Here is a 21,217-nt window from a genome sequence, read left to right as displayed (position 1 = left end):
TCGCTTTCTCTGTCTCAAATAAATAAATTAATTAAAAAAAAACATCCAGTTATTTGTATAATTAATATTATTTATAGTAGCCAAGATATGGAAACAGCCCAAGTGTCCACTGATAGTTTAATGGATAAAGAAGATATGGTATATACATACAGTGGAATATTGCTCAGCCATAAAAAGAATGAAATCTTGCCATTTGCAACATGGATGGAACCAGAGGGTATTATGCCAAGTAAAATACATCAGAGAATGACAAGTACCATATAATTTCACTTATATGTGGAATCTAAAAACAAAACAAAAAACAGACTCTTCAATTCAGAGAACAAACTGGTGACTGCCAAAGGCAGGAAGTCGGGGGTGAGGGCAGGGGGAGGGGAATGGGCAAAATAGATAAAAAAAAAAAATTCATGGGTAACCAAATACAGTAAAACCTTGGATTGTGAGTAACTTGTTCAGTGAGTGTTCCGCAAGACAAGCAAACATTTCTTCTTCTTTTTTTTTTTTAAAATATTTTTATTTTTGAGAGAGAGAGAGAGAGAGAGACCAAGAGCATGAGCGGGAGAGGGGCAGAGAGAGAGGGAGACACAGAATCCAAAGCAGGCTCCAGGCTCTGAGCTGTCAGCACAGAGCCTGACACGGGGCTTAAACCTGAGAACCGTGAGATCATGACCTGAACTGAATTTAGATGCTCAACTGACTGAGCCACCCAGGTACCCCATGAGCAAACATTTCTAATAAATTTTAACCTGATAAATGAGTGATGTCGTGCATCATGAGGAGTACATGATGCCGAATGTCACATGATCACAACTGAGACAGTGGTTCTTGAAATTCGCTTTGATACACAAGTGCTTTGGATTACAAACATGTTTCCAGAACTAATTATGCTCACAAACCAAGGTTTTACTGTAACTTGTGCTGATCTTACTGATTGCAATTTGGCATAATAAAATTGGACAGAGTGTGTTTAATTAAAAGTGAGTTTTTCTCGGGGCATCTGGGTAGCTCAGTCAGTTGAGCTTCCGATTCTTGGGGTTTTTTTTGTTTTTTTTTTATTAAAATTTTTTTTTAACGTTTATTTATTTTTGAGACAGAGAGACAGAGCATGAACGGGGGAGGGTCAGAGAGAGGGAGACACAATCTGAAACAGGCTCCAGGCTCTGAGCTGTGAGCACAGAGCCCGACACGGGGCTCGAACTCACGGACCGTGAGATCATGACCTGAGCCGAAGTCGGCCGCTTAACCGACTGAGCCACCTAGGCGCCCCTGATTCTTGGTTTTGACTTAGGTCATAATCTCAAGGTTTGTGGGATCGAGCCCAACATCAGGCTCTGTGCTGAAATTGCTGGAGCCTGCTTGGGATTCTCTCCCTCTCTCTCTGCCCAGCCCCTCAAATAAATAAACTTTAAAAAAAAAAAAAGTTTTTCTCAAATTGAAAAACCTAAGAAGTGCCACAGTGAATAAGGTGGGTAGCATGCCCCACAGTAGGTCTACTGCTGACTGACCGAGTCAGGAACATTTCAAGGAATGTGAATGATGAGCAGTGCCCAACTCTGAATAGACTAAAAACCACTGAGTTATTTTTTTAAATTTATTTACTTTTTAATTTACATCCAAGTTAGCATATAGTGCAACACTGATTTCGGGAGTAGATTCCTTAATGCCCATTACCCATCTAGCCCATACCCCTCCCACAACTCCTCCAGCAACCCTCTGTTTGTTCTCTATATTTAAGAGTCTCTTATGTTTTGTCTCCCTCCCTGTTTTTATATGATTTTTGCTTCCCTTCCCTTAAGTTCACCTGTTTTGTATCTTAAAGTCCTCATGTAAGTGAAGTCATAACGATATTTGTCTTTCTCTGACTGACTGAATTGTACACTTTAAAAGGGTGGACTTTATATCTCAACAAAGCTGTTCTTAAAAAACCAAAAGGAGTGGGTTCTGGCACATTTTAACATCGACCTTTGAAACTTTGCTTTTCAGGTTCCTTTTGCAAGATACGTTGCGAGAAACAATATACTGAATTTGAAACGGTACGAAACAATGGGGGTTTCAGTTTCATTTGGTGGATGTGGGAAAGAAGCCAAAGGAGGATGTTTTGTCATCTATGCTCCTGACACAGCAAAGAATTTGGGGTTTGAATTTGGGGTTTAAAGTCATGAGCTTGGAGTATGATTAAAATACCAACCACAGTACCCCTTTTAATAAAAAAGAGACACCGACTGTCGGCCTTCTCTTTAGAACAAACGTAGCAGTTGGGCAGGCACCCCAAGGCCCCTGCAGTCTATTCTGCGCCTTCTAACGTCCCCAAGCAACACAACTAATTATTTTCACAAATGGTTGCTTGACAAAAACATCTGGCGGCTCTGGATCACAGATGGCCCCTTGTAAACCTTAATTGGAGGGACAAACGGCCAGTGGTCTCTGTGTGAAAACTGCCGACGCAGGTAACTGAACAAAAGCTGCTTGTAGAGAAGTGGAGTAAACCCAGCAGGAATGCTGGATGCTGAGGACCTCCAGGCACTTGGCAGTGGAAAAGGTTTTTCTGTACATTCAGCTGCCACAGGGGTCAAACAGCGTGATCTCCATAAATTGGAGCGGTATTGTTGCCAACGAGGCACCCTGCTTTAAAGCGTCGTTCTTCAAAGGAAGTCAGAGCTCTTTACAAATGGTTTTACTCTCAGCTGCAAGTGAACAATGAACAGGCAGAGGCCTAAGGTGTGTCACTGGGTAGAAAGCAAGCACTAAAGGTAAAATTATTTCTTGCATGCAACTTCATCTCTGTTTCAAACATTAAAGAACAAATCAAGCCCTGTACTTAGTGGCAGCCCTAGGAATTGGCACTTTAATGTCTCTTTAAAGCCTCTTGATCCTACCACTGATTCATTTTCTCAGATTTCTTTTCTCTTGTTCCATAACCTCTTAAGCATATTTGATTCCAGGAAGCAGTGACCTCGTAAATCTGGGTTTCTCTCTCCAGATACTGCATAGAACGTGTGTTCAGACCTCGCAAGTTAGACCGATTTCATCCCAAAGAGCTTCTGGAGTGTGCATTTGATATTGTCACATCTACCACCAACAGCTCTCTGCCCACTGCGGAAATCATCTATACGATCTGTGAAATCATCCAGGAGTTCCCAGCGCTTCAGGTGACTTTCCAGAGTCTAACATGCCAAGGTCATCCCGCTAGATTCCTTGACCCTGTTCCCCCCCCCCCCCCCAAACCCCGGGCTTTACCAGTAGGGGGTCACATTTTACTAAAATGACTAAGAGTTTGATGAAGTTACTTCTGGGTTTATCTCAGGCTCTTCCCTCTGCCTTGAAAAGAATGGGTTTTGTTTTTATCTGGTTCGAGGGAAGGGCATTGTTTCTCTGCCCGTTCTTCCAACATGCAAGAAATCAGCTAAGATTCCTAGGATGCTTTTAAAAAATTTATTTATCTGTTTATTTTATTTTTATTTTTGGGAGAGAAAGAGAGGGCATGAGCAGGGGAGGGGCAGAGAAAAAGGGAGACACAGAATCTGAAGCAGGCTCCAGGCCCCGAGCCATCAGCACAGAGCCCGATGCAGGGCTCGAACTAACGAACCGTGAGATCATGACCTGAGCCAAAGTTGGACTCTTAACTGAGCCACCCAGGTGCCCCCCCCCACCAGGATGCTTTTAGTACCTTCACCCTGTTCAGAACCCTTTGTGACCGCCCCCCCCCATACCCCACGCTGTCTCTCAGCTCCCCAACTTTACTTTCCATTGAGCTTGCATCCTGCCTCACCAGTAGAGACTGCTCTGGCATAACTGCTTTCCTCAAGCCTTCCCTCCACATCCCACATAAGAGCCCACTCACCCCCCCCACACCGTGCCGGTCACGTTGTTCCTTGTCTAGAAAGACCTCTTTTCCCAGCTGCCATTTGCACCCCTTCTGTCCCAAAAGCCTGCTTGCTCCCTCATCAGCTGGCCAGCCACCTTTCCTTCTCAACCCAACAGCCCCTGAGGTGAGGCGCCACCTGCTGGTTGAGGGCAGAGCTGTTGTGTCCACTTTGCTGTATACCCTGCCGCGTGTAGCTCACTGCTCTGTAAATGCTGGCTAATCACCTCAGGTGGACAGAAGTCATGACAGCTGTTCCACCAGCCCGTCCTTAAACGTCAGTTACTGTTGAACCAGATCCTCTCCCTCTTTGAAATCTGTGTAAACTCACTCAGGCTTTTCACCATAGCTGAAAACCAAAGTATTTTGGATTTCTATATTAAAGTGTTTGATTATGGGGCGTCCGACTTGGGCTCAGGTCATGATCTCACGGTTCGTAAGTTCCAGCCCCACGTCGGGCCCTGTGCTGACAGCTCAGAGCCTGGAACTTGCTTCGGATTCTGTGTCTCCCTTTCTCTCTGCTCCTCCCCTCTTTGCGCTCTGTCTCTCAGAAATAAATAAACATTTTTTTTAAAAAAAAGGCGTTTGATTATATTATACTCTGGTTTTAACAATGTAAAAGCAATGTTAATGAAAAAAAAGAAATTAGAAGGCAATATGCTAAGATTCAGTCCTCCCACAATGCCCTGCAGGGATGGCAAGTTGGTGGGAAGATTCTGGATTTGGTCACGTACTTATACTACTTTTATAATGAAACCAACGTTTTTTCTCTTGTATCCTAGGAAAGAAATTACAGTATTTACCTGAACCATACCATGTTATTGAAAGCAATCCTCTTACACTGTGGGATCCCAGAAGATAAACTCAGTCAAGTCTATGTTATTCTGTATGATGCCGTGGTGAGCATTTAATTACTTGGACTTGAGATTGAAAGATACTGATAGTTGATAAATATTTTCTTTGTGATGTAACCATAAGACTGAGTTGGGAGTTTTGTCTCCTTCCTTCATTGCTCTAAGGTAAAAAAAAAAAAAACAATTGGAGGGAGTGTCTATATTGAGAATAAAAGGCTATGCCCTGCCCTTAGTTCTTCCAACAACACCTGTACTTATCAGTAAACTAATGTATAGATTTGGACCAGCTGGACGGGGGGAGAGTGGTCTCAACTTCGGTGGGGCCTCGTTTAGCACCTCCTTCCTGTGGGGCTGGGGCAGCGCTGTCTAGTTACTCTTGCTAATTTAGCTGCATCGTAGTGTTCATTACTCTCTAGTATGTGTGTAGATACTCTACGGTATGCGTGCAGAGCCTGGAGGGGAACCACCGAAAATCTTAAATAGTGTTACAGTGCTGAATTGAAGGTGAATGCTTTTCTGATTTCATTTCATGTTAAATACGGTTTTTATAACAAATAAGGCATCCAGGAGATTCAGTAATCTAAAGTGGCCAAAGCTGTGTGATTGAGTCAGAACAGATAGTGGAAGCCTCTGCTGGCTTACTGTACTGGTTTTCTGTACATCAAAAAAGGCTAACTATTTTCATTTTTTTAAGTTCCTTTATTTATTTTGAGAAAGGGAGCATGAGCAGGGGAGGGGCTGAGAGAGGGAGAGAGAGAATCCCAAGGAAGCTCCGTGCTGTCAGGGCAGAGCCTGACGTGGGGCTTGAACTCACGACCCGGGAGATCATGACCTGAGCCGAGATCAAGAGTTGGATGCTTAACTGACTAAGCCACCCAGGTCCCCGCCGCACGCCCCCCAAAACCTAACTAGCTTTTCTCTTATCTGACTGGTATGCATCCAGGGCCCTAATTTCACTGTGTGTTTCTCAGTGGTGCTTTAGCCCCAAATATTGTTGCTGTTGGGCTGTAACAGACCTACTACGTCAGTAGGACACTGGCAGGAACACCAGGGATTGTGCAGGGGGCTCCACGTCCTTCTTGTTCCTATCCCACAGCCACAGCCTCTTTGCCGGCATGGGACGCAATGCTCAGAGCCTGTCCGCACGTGGCTTTTGTTTGGGGAACACAGATCAGTTACTCCCATGCCATCCAAACGGAAGCACTCTGGTTCGGCCGGTCCAGCTCGGGGTTGCCTCACCATTCAGCAAGTGCACCTTCCCCCTTTTAATTCTTTTATGTGAATTGAAAAAAAAAATTTTTTTTTTCTAATCACAGAATTAATCCACCCTCCATGATTAGAAAGCAGTTTGTCTGTAGTAGAGGATATGCTTGTCAGAATTAGCCTGGATATTATATCTTGTCCGGGGCCAAATTTGGTGACTCTCGCTGTTACCTTTCTCTCCACGTTAGACCGAAAAGCTGACGAGGACAGAAGTGGAAGCCAAGTTTTGTAATCTGTCTTTGTCGTCTAATAGTGTAAGTACCTTGTCACGGCGCTACTATGTCTACATGTCTCTGTAACTTTGTGATACCAGAGAATGTCCCCTGTCGCCTCACAGACCGGTTTCCCTCTAGTGTTAATCGGTACCATGGCAACCTCCAGGATCAGGGGAAGAGAGCCCAGCGCTGTGATCCAAGCATGCGTCTCCATGCTGCTGCTTAATGTGCAGTCATCATCCCCTTCTTTCTTGATCACCAGATGCTTTGCTCTTAAACCGTGTAAGGGCTGTGCTTGCCATGGCCTCCTGCCGAGTGGGCCTAGCACAAGCTGTCCTCTTCTGAAATAGATCCTCTGGGACTGGGTTGAAGCACAGAGCTCCGCAGATCATCTGGGTTTCCCCCACCACTGTATCCCCTCCTCCCGATCTCCTAACACCTCAGAGTTGAGAAAAAGCTCCTGCCTTCTTGGTACATTTCTTCCTGAAATCTTATATTTGATCGCAGTGGCAATATATCTCGTGGGGTAAACAGGTTTGTCATGTTCTCTCGACAGGCTTCAGATTGGTCTCTGATCTTTGACACAGTAACCCACACTTCATGGAGTCACAAATCGCAGAAGACAACAGGGATTTCTGACATTTTCCTGAGTATTTATACAAGAAGGGATACTTCTTTAAACTTGCCCCGAATCCCTCTGGCCCTGGTCGGGCGGGCACTCAGTTACATGAGTTTGTGATGATCAGCAAATTCATGTATGAGATAGATGAAAATATGATCGTGCACAGACTGGGCAGAGGTGTTCATTCTTGAGGACCCCTACAGTGTGGGCTGTAGGCACAGCGCTAGGGATATTAAAGGGGTCAGTTGAAGAGTCCATAGACTGCTTTCAACTCCATTCATATTGGCCTGTAAAAAGCCATGGGGGGATCTGTGCAGCACAGGTCTACCTGCGGCTCTCTAACACAACTTGCATACACACGGCACACCCAGACCTCAGCTCGAAGCAATCAGCACAGAGTTTGTAGGCGTAGGGAGAGTAAACCAGATTGCATAGTACTAGGAGTTCAAGAAATTAAGCCAGCTTAAATTTTAGATATTAAATATTGTAAGAAATATTAATGAAACACAAAGTGACCAGAGCCGTAATATTTTAACATGAAGCACAGTACCTACATAATACTGTAGGCATTACACAGCACATAGCGATGAGCAGATAGAATCCCAGACATAAATAGCACAAGGAATCAACTCAGGAAACTGCCCAATCCAGCGATTCCTTACCCAAAAGGTTCTTGGAACTAATGCCACTTTGCAAAAATATTTCACATTTGCACATGATAGATAGCTGCATCCGTTGTCAAAATGTCAGCCTCTTTTTTGCTACATCTCTGGGAAGTTTGATTGGCTTAAAAACGGAAGAATTAGCACTTGATAAAAGACATTGAATGCTCTCATTATGTACAGATGGAACTCTAAGGATCTTAGAAGGTAGAAGTGTTGTAAGCCAGTGTCTGGCCCAGTCTTCTGTTTAACGACGAAGGATCTTCGGCGCAGAGAGATTTTGTGACTTGTTCAAAGTCACGTGGAGTTTGTTGATGACGGGGTGAAGGACCCAGATCTGGGGATATTGACTCTACTGTTTTTGCACCTCATTCATGGGGGTAATTTAATGTTAAAACTTGAGAAGAAATACAAGTAATTTATGGTTATTAAACTGTATTAAGCTGAGTCTTCATTCAGTTCTTGGTTTCCATGTGCCAGTTTATTGTTGAGCCAGGTTATACTTACATAGTCTTAAAATAGCTAGAATTTTGTTTAACTCCCAGAAGCTAAAGTGCGAATTTTCTTTCTGGTGTATGACCATAGTTCCTTCCTCCTTCACCTGCTGTGTGCCAGGGACTGGGCCGGGCCCGCGGAAAATCTCTAGCCACTGCCCTCCTGTGGAAGACAGTGGGTGCAGCAGCTGAGAGCTGGGGTGGAGGTATAAGTCAGAGGGAAGGAAGGATCTAGAGGCTGCCTGCAGGAGGTAACACCCGAGCTGTGCCCCAAGGCTCCAAACAGGAATTACTCCAGCAAAGGGAGGAGAGGGAATTTCTGGCTACTTAAGAATAGAATGAGAACCAGTCAGACTTGACCTTTCCACCCCCGATTTCTGTGCTTGAAGTAACAGGAGTAGATGAGAATGAGGAAGGTAAGGAGGAACAGTACTGGCTTGGAAATCTGTAATGATGGCTCTACTGGGGACTAGGCTCTGCTCTGCAGGGGTCAGCATTGACTGGGAGCAGGTGCCAGAAGCACTTATGTGAGGTGCTTCCAAGTTGTGGGAAAAGGGTAATCTTAGTCAGGATCCCAGTAAAGGCTAAAATTGCCTCCGACCACAAAATCCCTCCTCGTGGAGGTGCACAAGCTTTGCCATGACCCCCGTGTGTCCAGAACACCACGTAAAGTGCATCTTCCCGACCGTGGATGGGAAGCTAAATGTGCCTCTTTGCTTTCCAGCTGTATCGACTCTACAAATTTATTGAGCAGAAGGGAGATTTGCAAGATCTCACGCCAGCAATAAATTCGTTAATAAAACAGAAAACAGGTGTTGCCCAGTTGGTGAAGTACGGCTTAAAAGATCTAGAGGAGATTGTTGGACTTCTGAAGAAATTTGGCATAAAGTTACAGGTTTGGCAACTGTTGGATTCTATTATGGATTTGTAGCATTAGCACAAGGGGGAAATAGGTTTTTTAAGTTAATGCGAGTAAGCGTTTTATTTTTCCAGAATTCTACTTTCTATATTTTGGAACTGCTGGTATCTAGTAATAATTTTGGCTTAAATCAGAATTTCCTTGCAAGCATCATGATTCCTATTGAACAGCAATTCTGCTTCCGCAAAGCGGGGATTCTTGAAGAGAGCAGAGTTTCTCTTACTTGGCAGGCTATACTGTGTACCACATCCTACTGGTGCTGTGATGTGATTCATGGACAACAGTGCCCTTGACACGTTTGCATGGGATTGCACTTCACAGGTCTTGATCAACTTGGGCTTGGTTTACAAGGTGCAGCAGCACAACGGAGTCATCTTCCAGTTTGTGGCGGTCATCAGACGGAGGCAAAGGGCTATATCTGAAATCCTTGCGGCTGGTGGCCGATACGACCTGCTGGTGAGAGCCTGCCCTGGATTAATTGACTTACTCTGGCATTGTTTCATTTCTTTCATAACTTGATATTTTGAAATATTTCACACCTTCAGAAACACTGAACCAGTGGTATCATTGAGCCACCCACATGCCTTTTATCGAGGAATGGAAATGTATTGTGAACCGCATTTGTAGCGTTTTTAACTTTTATTATTTTCTTTAAATGTTTATTTTGAGAGAGGGAGTGTGTGAGTGCACATGAGCACACGCAAGCAGGGTTTGGGTGAGAGAGAGAGAGAGAGGAGAGAGAATCCCAAGCAATCACAGAGCCCAATGGTGGGGCTCGATCCCACAAACTGTGAGGTCATGACCTGAGCCAATATCAAGAGCTGAACATTTAACCAGCTAAGCCCCCCAGGCACCTCTAACTTTTATTTTAAAACAATTACAAGTTTACAGAAAATTGCAAAGATAGCACAAAGAGAACTCCGTTTCCTTGAATGGTTAAATCTGGCATAACTATAATAAAATATCAAAACCAGGACACGGACATTGGTACACAGTATGTGTGTAATTCTGTGCCATTGTACCACATGTGTAGAGTCCCGTAACCACCGCCACAATTGAGATACAAAGCTGTTCTGTCACATATAGATCCTTTGGTGCTGACATTTACTAGTTCAAACGAAGTATAGAACCATTATCTCCCCTTTAAGTCCTTATACCCCTCCCCCCACTTATAATTGTCTTAAATACTTCCTCTCCATACATTGAGATCCACATCAGACAGTGTTACGCTTTTTACTTCAGCTGCCAAACTCCGAGACACCCAAGAGGAGGAGAATTGCTGGTTTCTGACGAGAAGTGTGCTGTTATTTGAATTTTCCCCTAGAAGAAAGTTGGGTTTCACTCCATGCTTTTTAAGATTTTTTTTTCTTTGTCTTTAGTTTGCAATGTGATCATGACAGGTCTTGGTGTGACTTTCGTTGGATTCATACTCTTTGGGATTATCTCAGTTTCTTGAATCTAGAGGTTTATGTCCTTTTCCAGTGTGCCCCCCCCGCCGCCCCCAAGCCCCAGCAGGGTGGCATCAGAGAACACTAAGTGGGAGCCAGGACTTTCATATCTGCCTGGGCAGTGCTCCCTGAACAGGGTCATCGGAGGCCAGGAACTAAAGGATTTCGGACCCCTGCCTCCAGCCAAGCAGTAACATGGCCACCTTCCCTGTGGGGGTGGTGGTGCTGGAGAAAGCTGAGTGGGAGGCTGAACTTGCCCTGCAATCCAGCAGTAACAGGGTCTTCTGCCACTTCCCACCTGCCCACCCCTCACCACAGCACCGGGGGAGAATGTTTTAAGCATATTTTTCTAAGATCTCTTCAGTTGCACTCTCTTTTTCCTCTCCTTCTAGGTCTCTGATGACAAATGTTTGAGTTTTTGTTCTATCCCTGAGGTTCTGGGGCATTGTGCTTTATAGTCTGTTCTGTCTATAGTCTATTCTGTCATCTTCAGTTTCATTGGCTATATCCCGTCTTATCCCCATTCTGCTGTTGAGCCCATCCAGAGTTTTGTTTTTGTTTTTGTTTTTGTTTTTACCTTCTTATTTGCTGAGACCCTTTTTTGTTTGTTTCAAGCCTGTTCACAATGCTTGTTGAAGCATTCTTATGATGGTTGCTTTAAAATCCTTGTCAGATAATTCTGACATCTTTGTCATCTCGGTGTTGGTGTCTGTTGTCTTTTTTTTTTTTTTTTTTTTAATGTTTATTTTCAGAGAGAGCAAGCCAGTGAGCATGAGTGGGGAAGGGGGAGAGAGAGAGGAAGAGAGAGAATCCCAAGCAGGCTCCTTGCTGTCAGCGCAGAGCCAGACGTCCAGCTTGATCCCATGAAGTGTGAGATCATGACCTGGGCCAAAATCAAGAGTCGGACACTTGACTGATTGAGCCACCCAGGCACTCCTGTGGATTGTCTTTTTTTTTTTTTTTTTTTAAATGTTTACTTTTGAGAAAGAAGAGAACATGTACACACAAGAGCAAGGGAGGGGGTAGTGTACAGAGGATCCGAAGCGAGCTCTGCACTGATAGCACGGAGCCCCGTGTGGGGCTTGAACTCAAGAACCATGGGATCCTGACCTGGGCCAAAGTTGGACGCTTAGCCAATTGAGTCACCCAGGCGCCCTGTTGTCTTTTCTTACACATTTTGAGATCTTCGTGGTTCTTGCCCTGATGCATGATTCTCACTTGCACCCTGGATATTTTAAGTGTTATGTTATGAGAGTCTGGAGCTTAGCCAGATCTTCTGGTTTAGCAGGTCTCCTCTGATAGCACACTGGAGGGGCAGGGGGTTCTTGGTACTATTGGCTAAGGGTAAAGATTCAGGTTCCTTCCTCAGCTTTCTTCAGCATCCCTAGGGTGGGAGGGGTTCCTTGGTCCTGTTTCCCACATGCCTCTACAGGTACTGTTGTGAGGGGTGGGGGAAGTGGCGGGCAACCTCGTTGCTGCTGGATAGCAGAGAAAGTTCCAGTCTCCAACGACTCAGCCTCCTCTACTCTCCCAAGGAGTGTGGACTTCTTACTGCTTGGATGGAGGTGGGCGTCCTGAAATCCTTTGGTTCCTGGCTTCCAGTGACACTGGGGGGTGAGGGGAGGATACTATCTCAGGCAGATAAGAGAGTCCTGGCTCCCACCGAGTCTTCTCTGATGTCACCCCGCTCAGACTTGGTAGGAGAAGGAGGCTCCTTACATCTGGGTGAATGTGTAGGCCCCTACTCAGCCTTTGCTGGTGGGAGCGGGCCTATGCTTTTTCCTTTGGTGTTTGGCTGGAGCAGGGCAGGTGTTTTCTAAACATTTTCTGCCCTGCCAGGTTGCCCCTTTCTTGGTCTAGACAAAGCAGGTTTTCCTGGGGGCTTTTTTTTGTCGGTTCTCCTTGGCATTTCTGGGTTGTCAGCTTCTCCAGCACCCAATCCAAGAAACATGAAGCAAAGACCGAATCCAGGGAACTCCCCATGTGTTATTCCCCAGATCCTGTGGTCCCTAGCCAGTCTGCTCCCCTCTCTCCACTTCACAGGCTTCTTACGTTTGTTTTAGAAGTAACGTCCAGGAATTTTAGCTGTACTTGGCAGGAAAAATAGACGTGTTGCTACCCATCTTGGCCCAGAATCAGAACCTACATATGTAATTTTAAATAATGTAATGACATAAAGTAAGTAAAAAGAAACACATGGGGGATGCCTGGGTGGCTCAGTCGGTTAAGTGTCCGACTCTTGGTCTCAGCTCAGGTCTTGATCTTAGGGTCGTGAACTCAAGCCCTGCACTGGGCTCCACATTGGGCATGGAGCCTGCTTAAAAGAAAAAAAAAAAAAAAAAAAAAGGAAACAGGTGGAATTTATTTTAATATTATCTCTTATCGAACATAGAATCAAAAATTTTAAGCTATTTTACTTTTTTTTTCTAAGCCTTTGCATTCAGTGTATGTTTAACCCAGTATACCCAAAATATTATTTCAACATGTAATCAGACATCTAAATATTATTGAGCTAATCTACATGCTTTTTTTATTCATTCGGAGTCTTTGCAACCTGCGTGTATTTTACATACACAGCACATGTCAATTTAGATTAGCTACATTTCAAATGTCCAAGCCACATGCGGCTAAGTGGCGACCATATTGAACAGGGCAGCTCCAGATGCAACATTGGTTAACATTTTCCTAAAATGGCATGTGTGCTTGCTCCCATGTCTGTCTATCTGTCTGTCTCTCTCTTTCTCTCTCTCTCTCTCTCTCTCTCTCTCTCTCTCTCTCTCACACACACACACACACACACACACACACACACACACACACACACTCTCTTCTGTTGTTGAACCCTTTGATGTTAAGTTGCTGACAAGTGTGTGCCCTTCAGTCATTGCTCATGATCAGTTTCTTCTCTATTTCCTAACCAGAGCTGTGTCTTCCTTCACAGATTCCCCAGTTTAGAGGACCACAGGCTCTGGGGCCAATCCCCACTGCTGTTGGGGTCAGCATAGCTATAGACAAGATATCTGCTGCTATCCTCAACATGGAAGAACCTGTAAGTTCAGTTTTGCTTTCCAGTGGGCTTTGAGTGGTCTTTTCATCTCGTAGTCACTTATATGCAGCCCTGGGTGTGGCAGCAATAGCCCGAGGCCTTGGGAAGCTATCTTTGCCATGATAGACCAGCCTAAGACTTGGCATCCATCCTTGTGTATGTGTCCTTAGCTGTAGCTGAGGGACCTCAGACGCTCCTCTGTCTTCTCCTGGCCGGCCTCACTCTCGACTGTGACACGCTATGTAAATGTGACATGTTCTAGCTGTTAGCAGACTCCTGTCAAAGCCCCTTGTTCAGAAACCCTGCTCTACTCTACAGAGCTATAAACGTTTTTTGGGGTTTTTTTCCTTTGTGTTTCAGACAAGATTAGTTTTCCCAGAGGAAAAGAAGATCTTCTCAACAGCTTAGGATAGTTGAAATAATTTCTTTCTAAAAAAAACTAATATAAAAGTTTTTTGACTGTCATTTTTTTTTTTTTTTTTAAGCTAAGTCATTCTGAAGCCAAGCCATGTGCACATCTCTTACTATATAAGATCTCAGGGTGCTCTCTTCACTCAAGTGGTGCCTCCTTCCTAGTGCTGGTCTCGCTTCTCTAAATGTAAGCACTCTGTTTCTCATCCAGGTTACAATCAGCTCTTGTGACCTCCTGGTCGTAAGTGTTGGCCAGATGTCCATGTCCAGGGCCATCAACCTCACCCAGAAACTCTGGACGGTGGGAATCACAGCACAAATCATGTATGACTGGTCGCAGGTAATGAGACAAAAAAAATGCCCGTGGGTTGAGTGCATGTAGTCACGGCTGCAATGGCAAATCGTCCCCTCCAGCCTTAGACTAGAGTTCCCTCAGACTCTACTTCTCTCTGGTTAGAGTTACTTCCCGTGTTAGCTTCTTATTGCTACAGTGGCAAATCACCGCAGACTTAGTGGTTTAAAACAATACAGGCTTATTACCTCACGTTTCTGGCGTTCAGAAGTCTGATACCAGTTTCACTGGGCTCAAATCAAGGTTCTCTGCTAGGGCTGGATCCTTCTGAAGGCTTTAGGGGGAAAATCTTTTCCCTTGACTTTTCCAGCTCCTAGAGGCCTCCTGCACCCCTCAGCTGTTAGTCCCTTCCTCCACTTTCAAGCTCAGCAGTGTCGAGTTTTCTTTCCTCTCTACCTCTGTTTCTGTCCTTAGATCTCTAACTCTGACCCTCCCATCTCCCTCTCACAAGGCCCACTGTTTCTGCCCAGATCATCCAGAATAATCTCCCTATCTCAAGATCCATAACTCAAAGTTCCTTTTTACCATATAAGGCAACATATTCAGTTGGCAGGGATTAGGCTGGGACATCTTCGCGGGGCCATCCCAACCCACCACACTTCCGAAAGGCACTTCGTGTTTAGCGTGCGTACGTATCCTCAGACCTCCCACAGCAGCCTGCCCTGGGGATGGAAGTGAGGGAGGTGGCACCCCCGAACCTGCTGGCCCCTCAGGAAGGGGGGGGGCCTTCAGAGAACATCTGCACTGCCACCAGCTGATCACAGAAGGGCCTGAGCTCCCAGGTAATCAAGTTGCACGCACGATCACCCACACTCAGGTGCCCCGGAGCGTGAAGAGATGCCCAGGGAAACAGCCTCCATTCCTCCTGCTCCTTGCACATCGCCTACCAAGAGGTTTCCAAGGCTGCTGCCGTCCATTTTTGTGAGCGTTATAAAAAGCCTCTTGTTTAGAAGTATGTTGAGCGATAATTTTGAATCGTTGGAGCATCCTCTTGCATTTGTTTCCTTGTTTCATAAACTGTTAGAGAAGAGCTCTTACAGAAACAGGGACTTCCATCCTGCACAGTGACATACGCTGCAGGCATCTCCGCTCGGATGCTCACTTTATGCTTCAGTCCTGCTTCTCACCTTCCACTCTTTTTGCTGCCTTTGCTTCCCTCAGAGGCCTTTTCATTGTGTGTATGTGTATTGTATAATTTTTGGCAACTTCCATCAAGGTTTGGAGCTTTTGAAAACCTGACCACATTGATTGTTCGTGGCCCCTTAGGACAATAGCGAATGTAAGAAAAGCAAGGTTTTATTCTCCTTTGAATTCTTACTCTTCTGGCTTAATATTTATATCTCCTGAAGTCAGCATGTTTAGTGATTCACTTTGAAAATCTAGCTGAACACAGTGTTTGCAGTCTCCTTAATCACTTGAAGCCGCTGTAGGTGTTCTGTGTTTATTTCACACACTGTGGTTTGTTTGTTTCAGTCCCAAGAAGAACTCCAGGAATACTGCAGACATCACGAAATCACCTACGTGGCCCTTGTCTCAGATAAAGGACGAAGCTATGTCAAGGTACAGACCCAAGGAAATCTTTCACAATTCAACAGATTTTCCAAACTGGGTATTAACTGTGGAGCACCTGACTTCCCACTAAGGCCCTGGCCTTGGGTGTGGGTGGAAATCCATTATTTTATTGGCTGGACCTATTCTTGGAGAAAGACTATAGAGTAAGAGAGAATCTGAATCTGAATCCTTCCCTTCAAGCTTAAAAAATGCAAACACAATGGCAGTAGCTTTTTCCTACTTTTCTCCCTTTGCTCCTCTTTTCCATCTAAGAAAACAATAATCATCACTACACCGAAATGCTGGTTGGCATAGCCTATGGCTGTTTCCTAATCAGTTTTACTCTGTTGCGTTTAACTTACAAAGCTCATAAATATACCACCTCCTAACCGTTATTTCTGTTTTTGAAGAAAAAAATCAACCTATTTCTCCCCTTTTAAATCTTTGTCAGGTTTTGATATCTGTGTAATGTTGGCTTCATAAATGAATTAGACATCCTCTTCCACTTTGTGGAAGATTTTGTGTAGAATTGGTATTATTTCATCCTCAAATATCTGGTCAGATTCCCCAGTAGAGTCATGTGGGCCTTGATAGAGAGCTATTCTGGTTGCCTGTTTCTGAATAAGTGACTTTTGGTAGTGTAGATCTTTCCCAGAATGTTTCCATTTCATCTAAATTTTCCTATATTTTCTGTCGCTGTCTGTGAGATATGCAGTAATAATCCCCTTTCATTCTTGATATTGTTAATTTATGTCTTACCCCCCAACCCGCCCACACTTTTTCTTTTTTTAACCACTGGTGAGGTAAAAAAAACCCTAGCCTGACTAGAGGTTTATCAATCTTATTTGTATTTTCAGAAAACCAGTGTTTTTATGTTATTGATTTTTCCCTATTTTGTGTTCATTTGTTTTCTATTCTATTGATTTCCACTCTTCATTCTGCACATTTTGGATTTAGTTTATTCCATTTCTAGTTTCTTCAGATAGAACTTTAGGTTAGGGGTAAACTACAGCCCATAGGCCACATCTGGCACACAGCCTATTTTGTATGGCCTGTGAGCTACAAATTTTTTTTACACTCTTTGTTTAAAAAAAAGAAAAAGAAATAGTATGTGACAGAGAGATTGTTTGGCCTGCAAAGCCTAAAATCCTATCTGAGTCTTTGCATTTAAAAAAACAAAAAAGGCACCTGGCTTGGACCACTGATTTTAGATTTTACTTTTCTAAGTAGAACTATTTAATGCTATAAATTTCACTCTAAGTACTGCATTAGTTGCATCCCACACATTTTTATATGTAGTGCTTTTATTTTCATTTAGTTCAGAATTTTTTTTTTTTTTTTTTTTTTTTTTTTTTTTTTAAGTAGGCTTCACATCCAGCATGGAGCCCAATGCCTGGCTTGAGCTCACAATCCTGAGATCAAGATCTGAGCTGAGATCAAGAGTCGGATATTTTTATTTTTTTAATAGTTCAGGATACTTTCTGGGGCACCTGGGTGGCTCAGTCGGTTAAGCGTCCGACTTCAGCTCAGGTCATGATCTCGCGGTCCGTGGGTTCGAGCCCCGCATCGGGCTCTGGGCTGACGGCTCAGAGCCTGGAGCCTGCTTCCAATTCTGTGTCTCCCTCTCTCTCTGCCCCTCCCCCGTTCATGCTCTGTCTCTCTCTGTCCCAAAAATAAATAAACGTTAAAAAAAAAAAAAAATTAAAAAAAAAAAATAGTTCAGAATACTTTCTGATTTCTTTGGTTATTTCTTCTTTGTTCCATGGGTTACTTCCAGATATTTGGGTATTTTCCAGCTATCTTTCTTTAAGGATTTCTAATGATTTAATTCCTTTGCGATCAAAGAACATACATATTCTATATGATTTCAGTCCTTTTAATTTTACTGAGTCATGGTTTAAAGTAAAACAACGGTCTGTTACTGTGATGTTTCATGTACACTTGAAAAGAATGTGTATTCTGCATTGTTAGGAGGAGTGTTTGATAAATATCAGGTCACATTAGATGATGATGTTGCCCAAGTGTTCTGTATCTTTACTAATCATTTTGTCTACATGTTCAATCAGTTACTGAGAGAGGAGTATTGAAATCTCCAGCTATCATTGTAGATTTATCCATTTCTCCAAAAGTTTTATCAGTTTTTGCATTTTGAAGCTCTGGGATTTGGTGAATGCACATTTAGAATTTTATATGTTTTATGAATTGACCTCTTTATCATTATGAAATGTTCTTCTTATCCCTGATAACACTTCTTGTTCTGAGGTCTTTTGGTTAGTGTTTGCATGACATGTCTGTTTCCATCCTGTGTCTTGAAGTGCGTTTCTTAGAGACAGTCAGCAGTTGAGTTGTGCCTTTTTATCCACTCTGACAATTCCTGCCTTTTAATTGGAATTGTTAGACATTAATTTGTAATGCAGTTAGCGAAATGGTTGGGTTTAAATCTGCCATTTTACTATTTGTTTTCTGATTATTCCATCTGTTCCTTTTTCCATTTTTGTCTTTTCATGCCTTCTTTTTAGGTTGATATCTACTATTTTACTGACCATTACTCGTTTTTGGTGAGACTGTTTTTGTGACCTCTCTAGGGTTTGCAATATACATACACCTTTAACTTAACACATTCTACCTTCAAAAAATGTTATATGCCTTTCTCTTATCGTGTAAGAACCTTATAAGAATACTTCCATTTCCCTTCTCTCATTCTTTGTGCTGTTGTTGCCAAATATTTTTCTTACATATATTGTAAAGTCCACAATACATTGTTACTATTTTGGCTTTAATTAGTTATTTTTTAAAGAGGTTTTTGTTTTGGGTTTTTTTAGAGAGGTTTTTAAAATAAGGGGGGAAATGTCTTTTATATTTACCCACATAGTTACCATCTCTTGTACTACTGATTCCTTTGTTGAGGAAGACATCATTCTGATTTCATTTTCCTTCTGCCTGAAGAATTTCCTTTAATATTTCTGGTCCAAGCAGGTGTGCTGGTCATGAGTTGTCTCAGTTGTTATTGGTCTGAGAAAGTCTTCACCCTCATTTTTGAAAGATGTTTTTGCTAGATATAAAATTCAACATTTACATTTCTTTCATTTTGCACTTTGAAGAGGTGTTTTACTGTCTTCTGAGCTGATCACCGTTTCTGTTAAAGTCTGCTTTGATCCTCTGAATATGATTTTTTTTATTTTCTGGCAGCTTATAAGATTTTCATTTGTCACTGGTTTTCTGCATTTTGAATATGGTTTACCTCAGTGTGGTATTCTCTATATTCTAATACTTGGTATTCGTAGATAGGACTTCTTTGAACTGTAGATTTGTAGTTCTCATGAAATTTAGAAAATTTTCAGACATTATTTCCTCAAATATTTTTCTGTCCCTTTTCCTCTTTTACTTCTAGGACTCCAATTACAGTATGTTAATTATCTGATATTGCCCCACACCTCATTAAGTCTCTCTTTGTTTTGTCCCCCCCCCCCCCCCCCATGCTTTATTCTGGATCATTCACTGATCTTTCTGCAATATCTTACATGCTATTAATCCCACTGCATTTCTTATTTCGGATATTGTATTTTTCCATCTTTATAAGTTATATTTGGATCTTTAGGTCTTCCATTTCTCTCTTACGGTTTTTGTTGCCTTTATATTTTTTATAAGATTTAAAACAGTCATTCTAAGGTATCTGTCTACTAATTCCATAATTTCTGAGACATTTCTCTGTTTCTGTCGTTTCTCCTTGCTGTGAGTCCTATTTTCTTGCCACCTTGCATGCCTAGTAATTTTGGATTGGTTGTGGACATTATGAATTTTACATTTTTGGAAATACTGCTGGGCTTTGTTCTGGGGTATAGTTAAAATACTTGAATTGTTTGATCCTTTCCAGGCTGGGTGTTAAGCTTTGTTAGGGCAGACCAGGGCCATGTTTAGCTCTGAGTTGACCCATTACTAATAAGGCAGTATCGCCTGGGTGGCTCAGTCGGTTGAGCATCTGACTTCGGCTCAGGTCATGATCTCATCGTTCCTGAGTTCAAGCCTCACATCAGACTCTGTGCTGACAGCTTAGCGCCTGGAGCCTGCTTTGGATTCTGTGTCTCCCTCTCTCTGCCCCTCTCCCACTTGTGCTCTGTCTCTATCTCTCAAAAATGAACAATAAAAAAAAGTTTAAAAGTTAAAAAAAATTTTTTTTTAGGTTTATTTTTGAGAAAGAGTTGTTGCTTGTTGTCTAATGTCTGAAAAATCTTATGTGTTTTGTCGGGTTTTCTAACTGTTGAAGGCAGGAAGGCAGTTCTTGGAGTAGTTTATCCTTTTAGGGAAGATTTGCAAGTCCCCACTACTAGTCTGCTGGTTAGTCACAAAATTATTTTTTTTTTAATGTTTATTTTTGAGACAGAGACAGAGCATGAACGGGGGAGGGTCAGAGAGAGGGGGAGACACAGAATCCGAAGCAGGCTCCAGGCTCTGAGCTGTCAGCACAGAGCCCGACGCGGGGCTCGAACTCACGGGCTATGAGATCATGACCTGAGCTGAAGTCGGACACTTAACCAACTGAGCCACCCAGGCGCCCCGTCAAAATTAGAAATGCCCTTAAGAACTACTCATCAGGCCTCTTCCAGAGTAGTGATTGCTCCTGCAGTAGTACCGAGAGATGACCATCAAGCCTTTGCTGGGTAACTCGTGTCATAAGACAGTGCTATAATGCTGAGCAAATTTTAAAAACCTGAATTAGTCTCCTTCCCAAAATCTAACGCTCAATGTCTTAGTTCTGTCTTCTTGAGTAGTCGCAATAGCCAGTCTAATTCTTCCTCCTTCTCTCAACTACCTTCAAATAAATTCTAGGAGACCAGAGACTGCCATGCCACTCTATCCTCATTGCTGGTGTAAAAAAAATTTTTTTAACGTTTATTTATCTTTGAGAAAGACAGAGAGAGACAGAGTACGAGTCAGGGAGAGGCAGAGAGAGGAAAACACAGAATCCAAAGCAGGCTCCGGGCTCTGAGCTGTCAGCACAGAGTCTGATGTGGGGCTCGAACCCACAAACTGTGAGATCATGAACTGAGCCAGGGTCGGATGCTTAACCAACTGAGCCACCCAGGCTCTCCCTCTTTTCTGGCTTAAACATTCTGGTTACTTAAGCCATTTCTCTTAACATGATTTCCCAGATCCTTGACCCTCCTAGTTAAGCTCCCCTAGACACGCTTGCTTAATGTCTGTCTTTAAATGTGATCCTAGAATTCTACACAGCACTCTAAGCATATTCTGACTAAATGAGAATGCTCTCTGACCTCCCTCAATCCAGATACCATATTTCTCCTAATGGAGCTTACTAGTGACCTCTTAGCAACCCTGTGGCTCTTGGGCTTATACTGAACTTATCAGCTAAAATTCATTGGCCTTTTAACAGTTATCACCATGTCTGGCTGGCCACCTACAATGAAGGCTTCAATTACAGGATGTCATATTTATCTCCATATTTACCTCCATTATCTCACATTTAATGGAGATAAATTGTTCATTCTAGAACATTGTT

At 43.1% G+C, this 21,217-nt stretch overlaps 1 protein-coding gene across 4 annotated transcripts in view; it reads left to right on the top strand.

Moving 5' to 3' along the window:
- EIF2AK4 (eukaryotic translation initiation factor 2 alpha kinase 4) overlaps positions 1–21,217 on the top strand; it is a 98,484-nt gene that overhangs the window by 66,483 nt on the left and 10,784 nt on the right. For all 4 annotated transcript variants that reach the window (XR_006203648.1, XM_042942440.1, XM_042942441.1 and 1 more), the window contains exons 24-32: positions 1,984–2,033; positions 2,981–3,149; positions 4,645–4,761; positions 6,168–6,233; positions 8,697–8,867; positions 9,213–9,347; positions 13,281–13,388; positions 14,008–14,136; positions 15,622–15,708. Coding sequence is in view for 3 of the 4 variants with exons in the window: in XM_042942440.1 (XP_042798374.1) it covers positions 1,984–2,033; positions 2,981–3,149; positions 4,645–4,761; positions 6,168–6,233; positions 8,697–8,867; positions 9,213–9,347; positions 13,281–13,388; positions 14,008–14,136; positions 15,622–15,708 (1,032 nt within the window). In the remaining variant the exon portion in view is untranslated. The remainder of the gene's footprint in view (positions 1–1,983; positions 2,034–2,980; positions 3,150–4,644; positions 4,762–6,167; positions 6,234–8,696; positions 8,868–9,212; positions 9,348–13,280; positions 13,389–14,007; positions 14,137–15,621; positions 15,709–21,217) is intronic.

This window comes from Panthera leo, chromosome B3, assembly GCF_018350215.1.
Source record: "Panthera leo isolate Ple1 chromosome B3, P.leo_Ple1_pat1.1, whole genome shotgun sequence".
NCBI classification, from domain to species: domain Eukaryota; kingdom Metazoa; phylum Chordata; class Mammalia; order Carnivora; family Felidae; genus Panthera; species Panthera leo.
The sequence above is the reverse complement of the archived record's forward strand: the minus strand, read 5'-3'. Positions and strand labels throughout refer to the sequence as shown.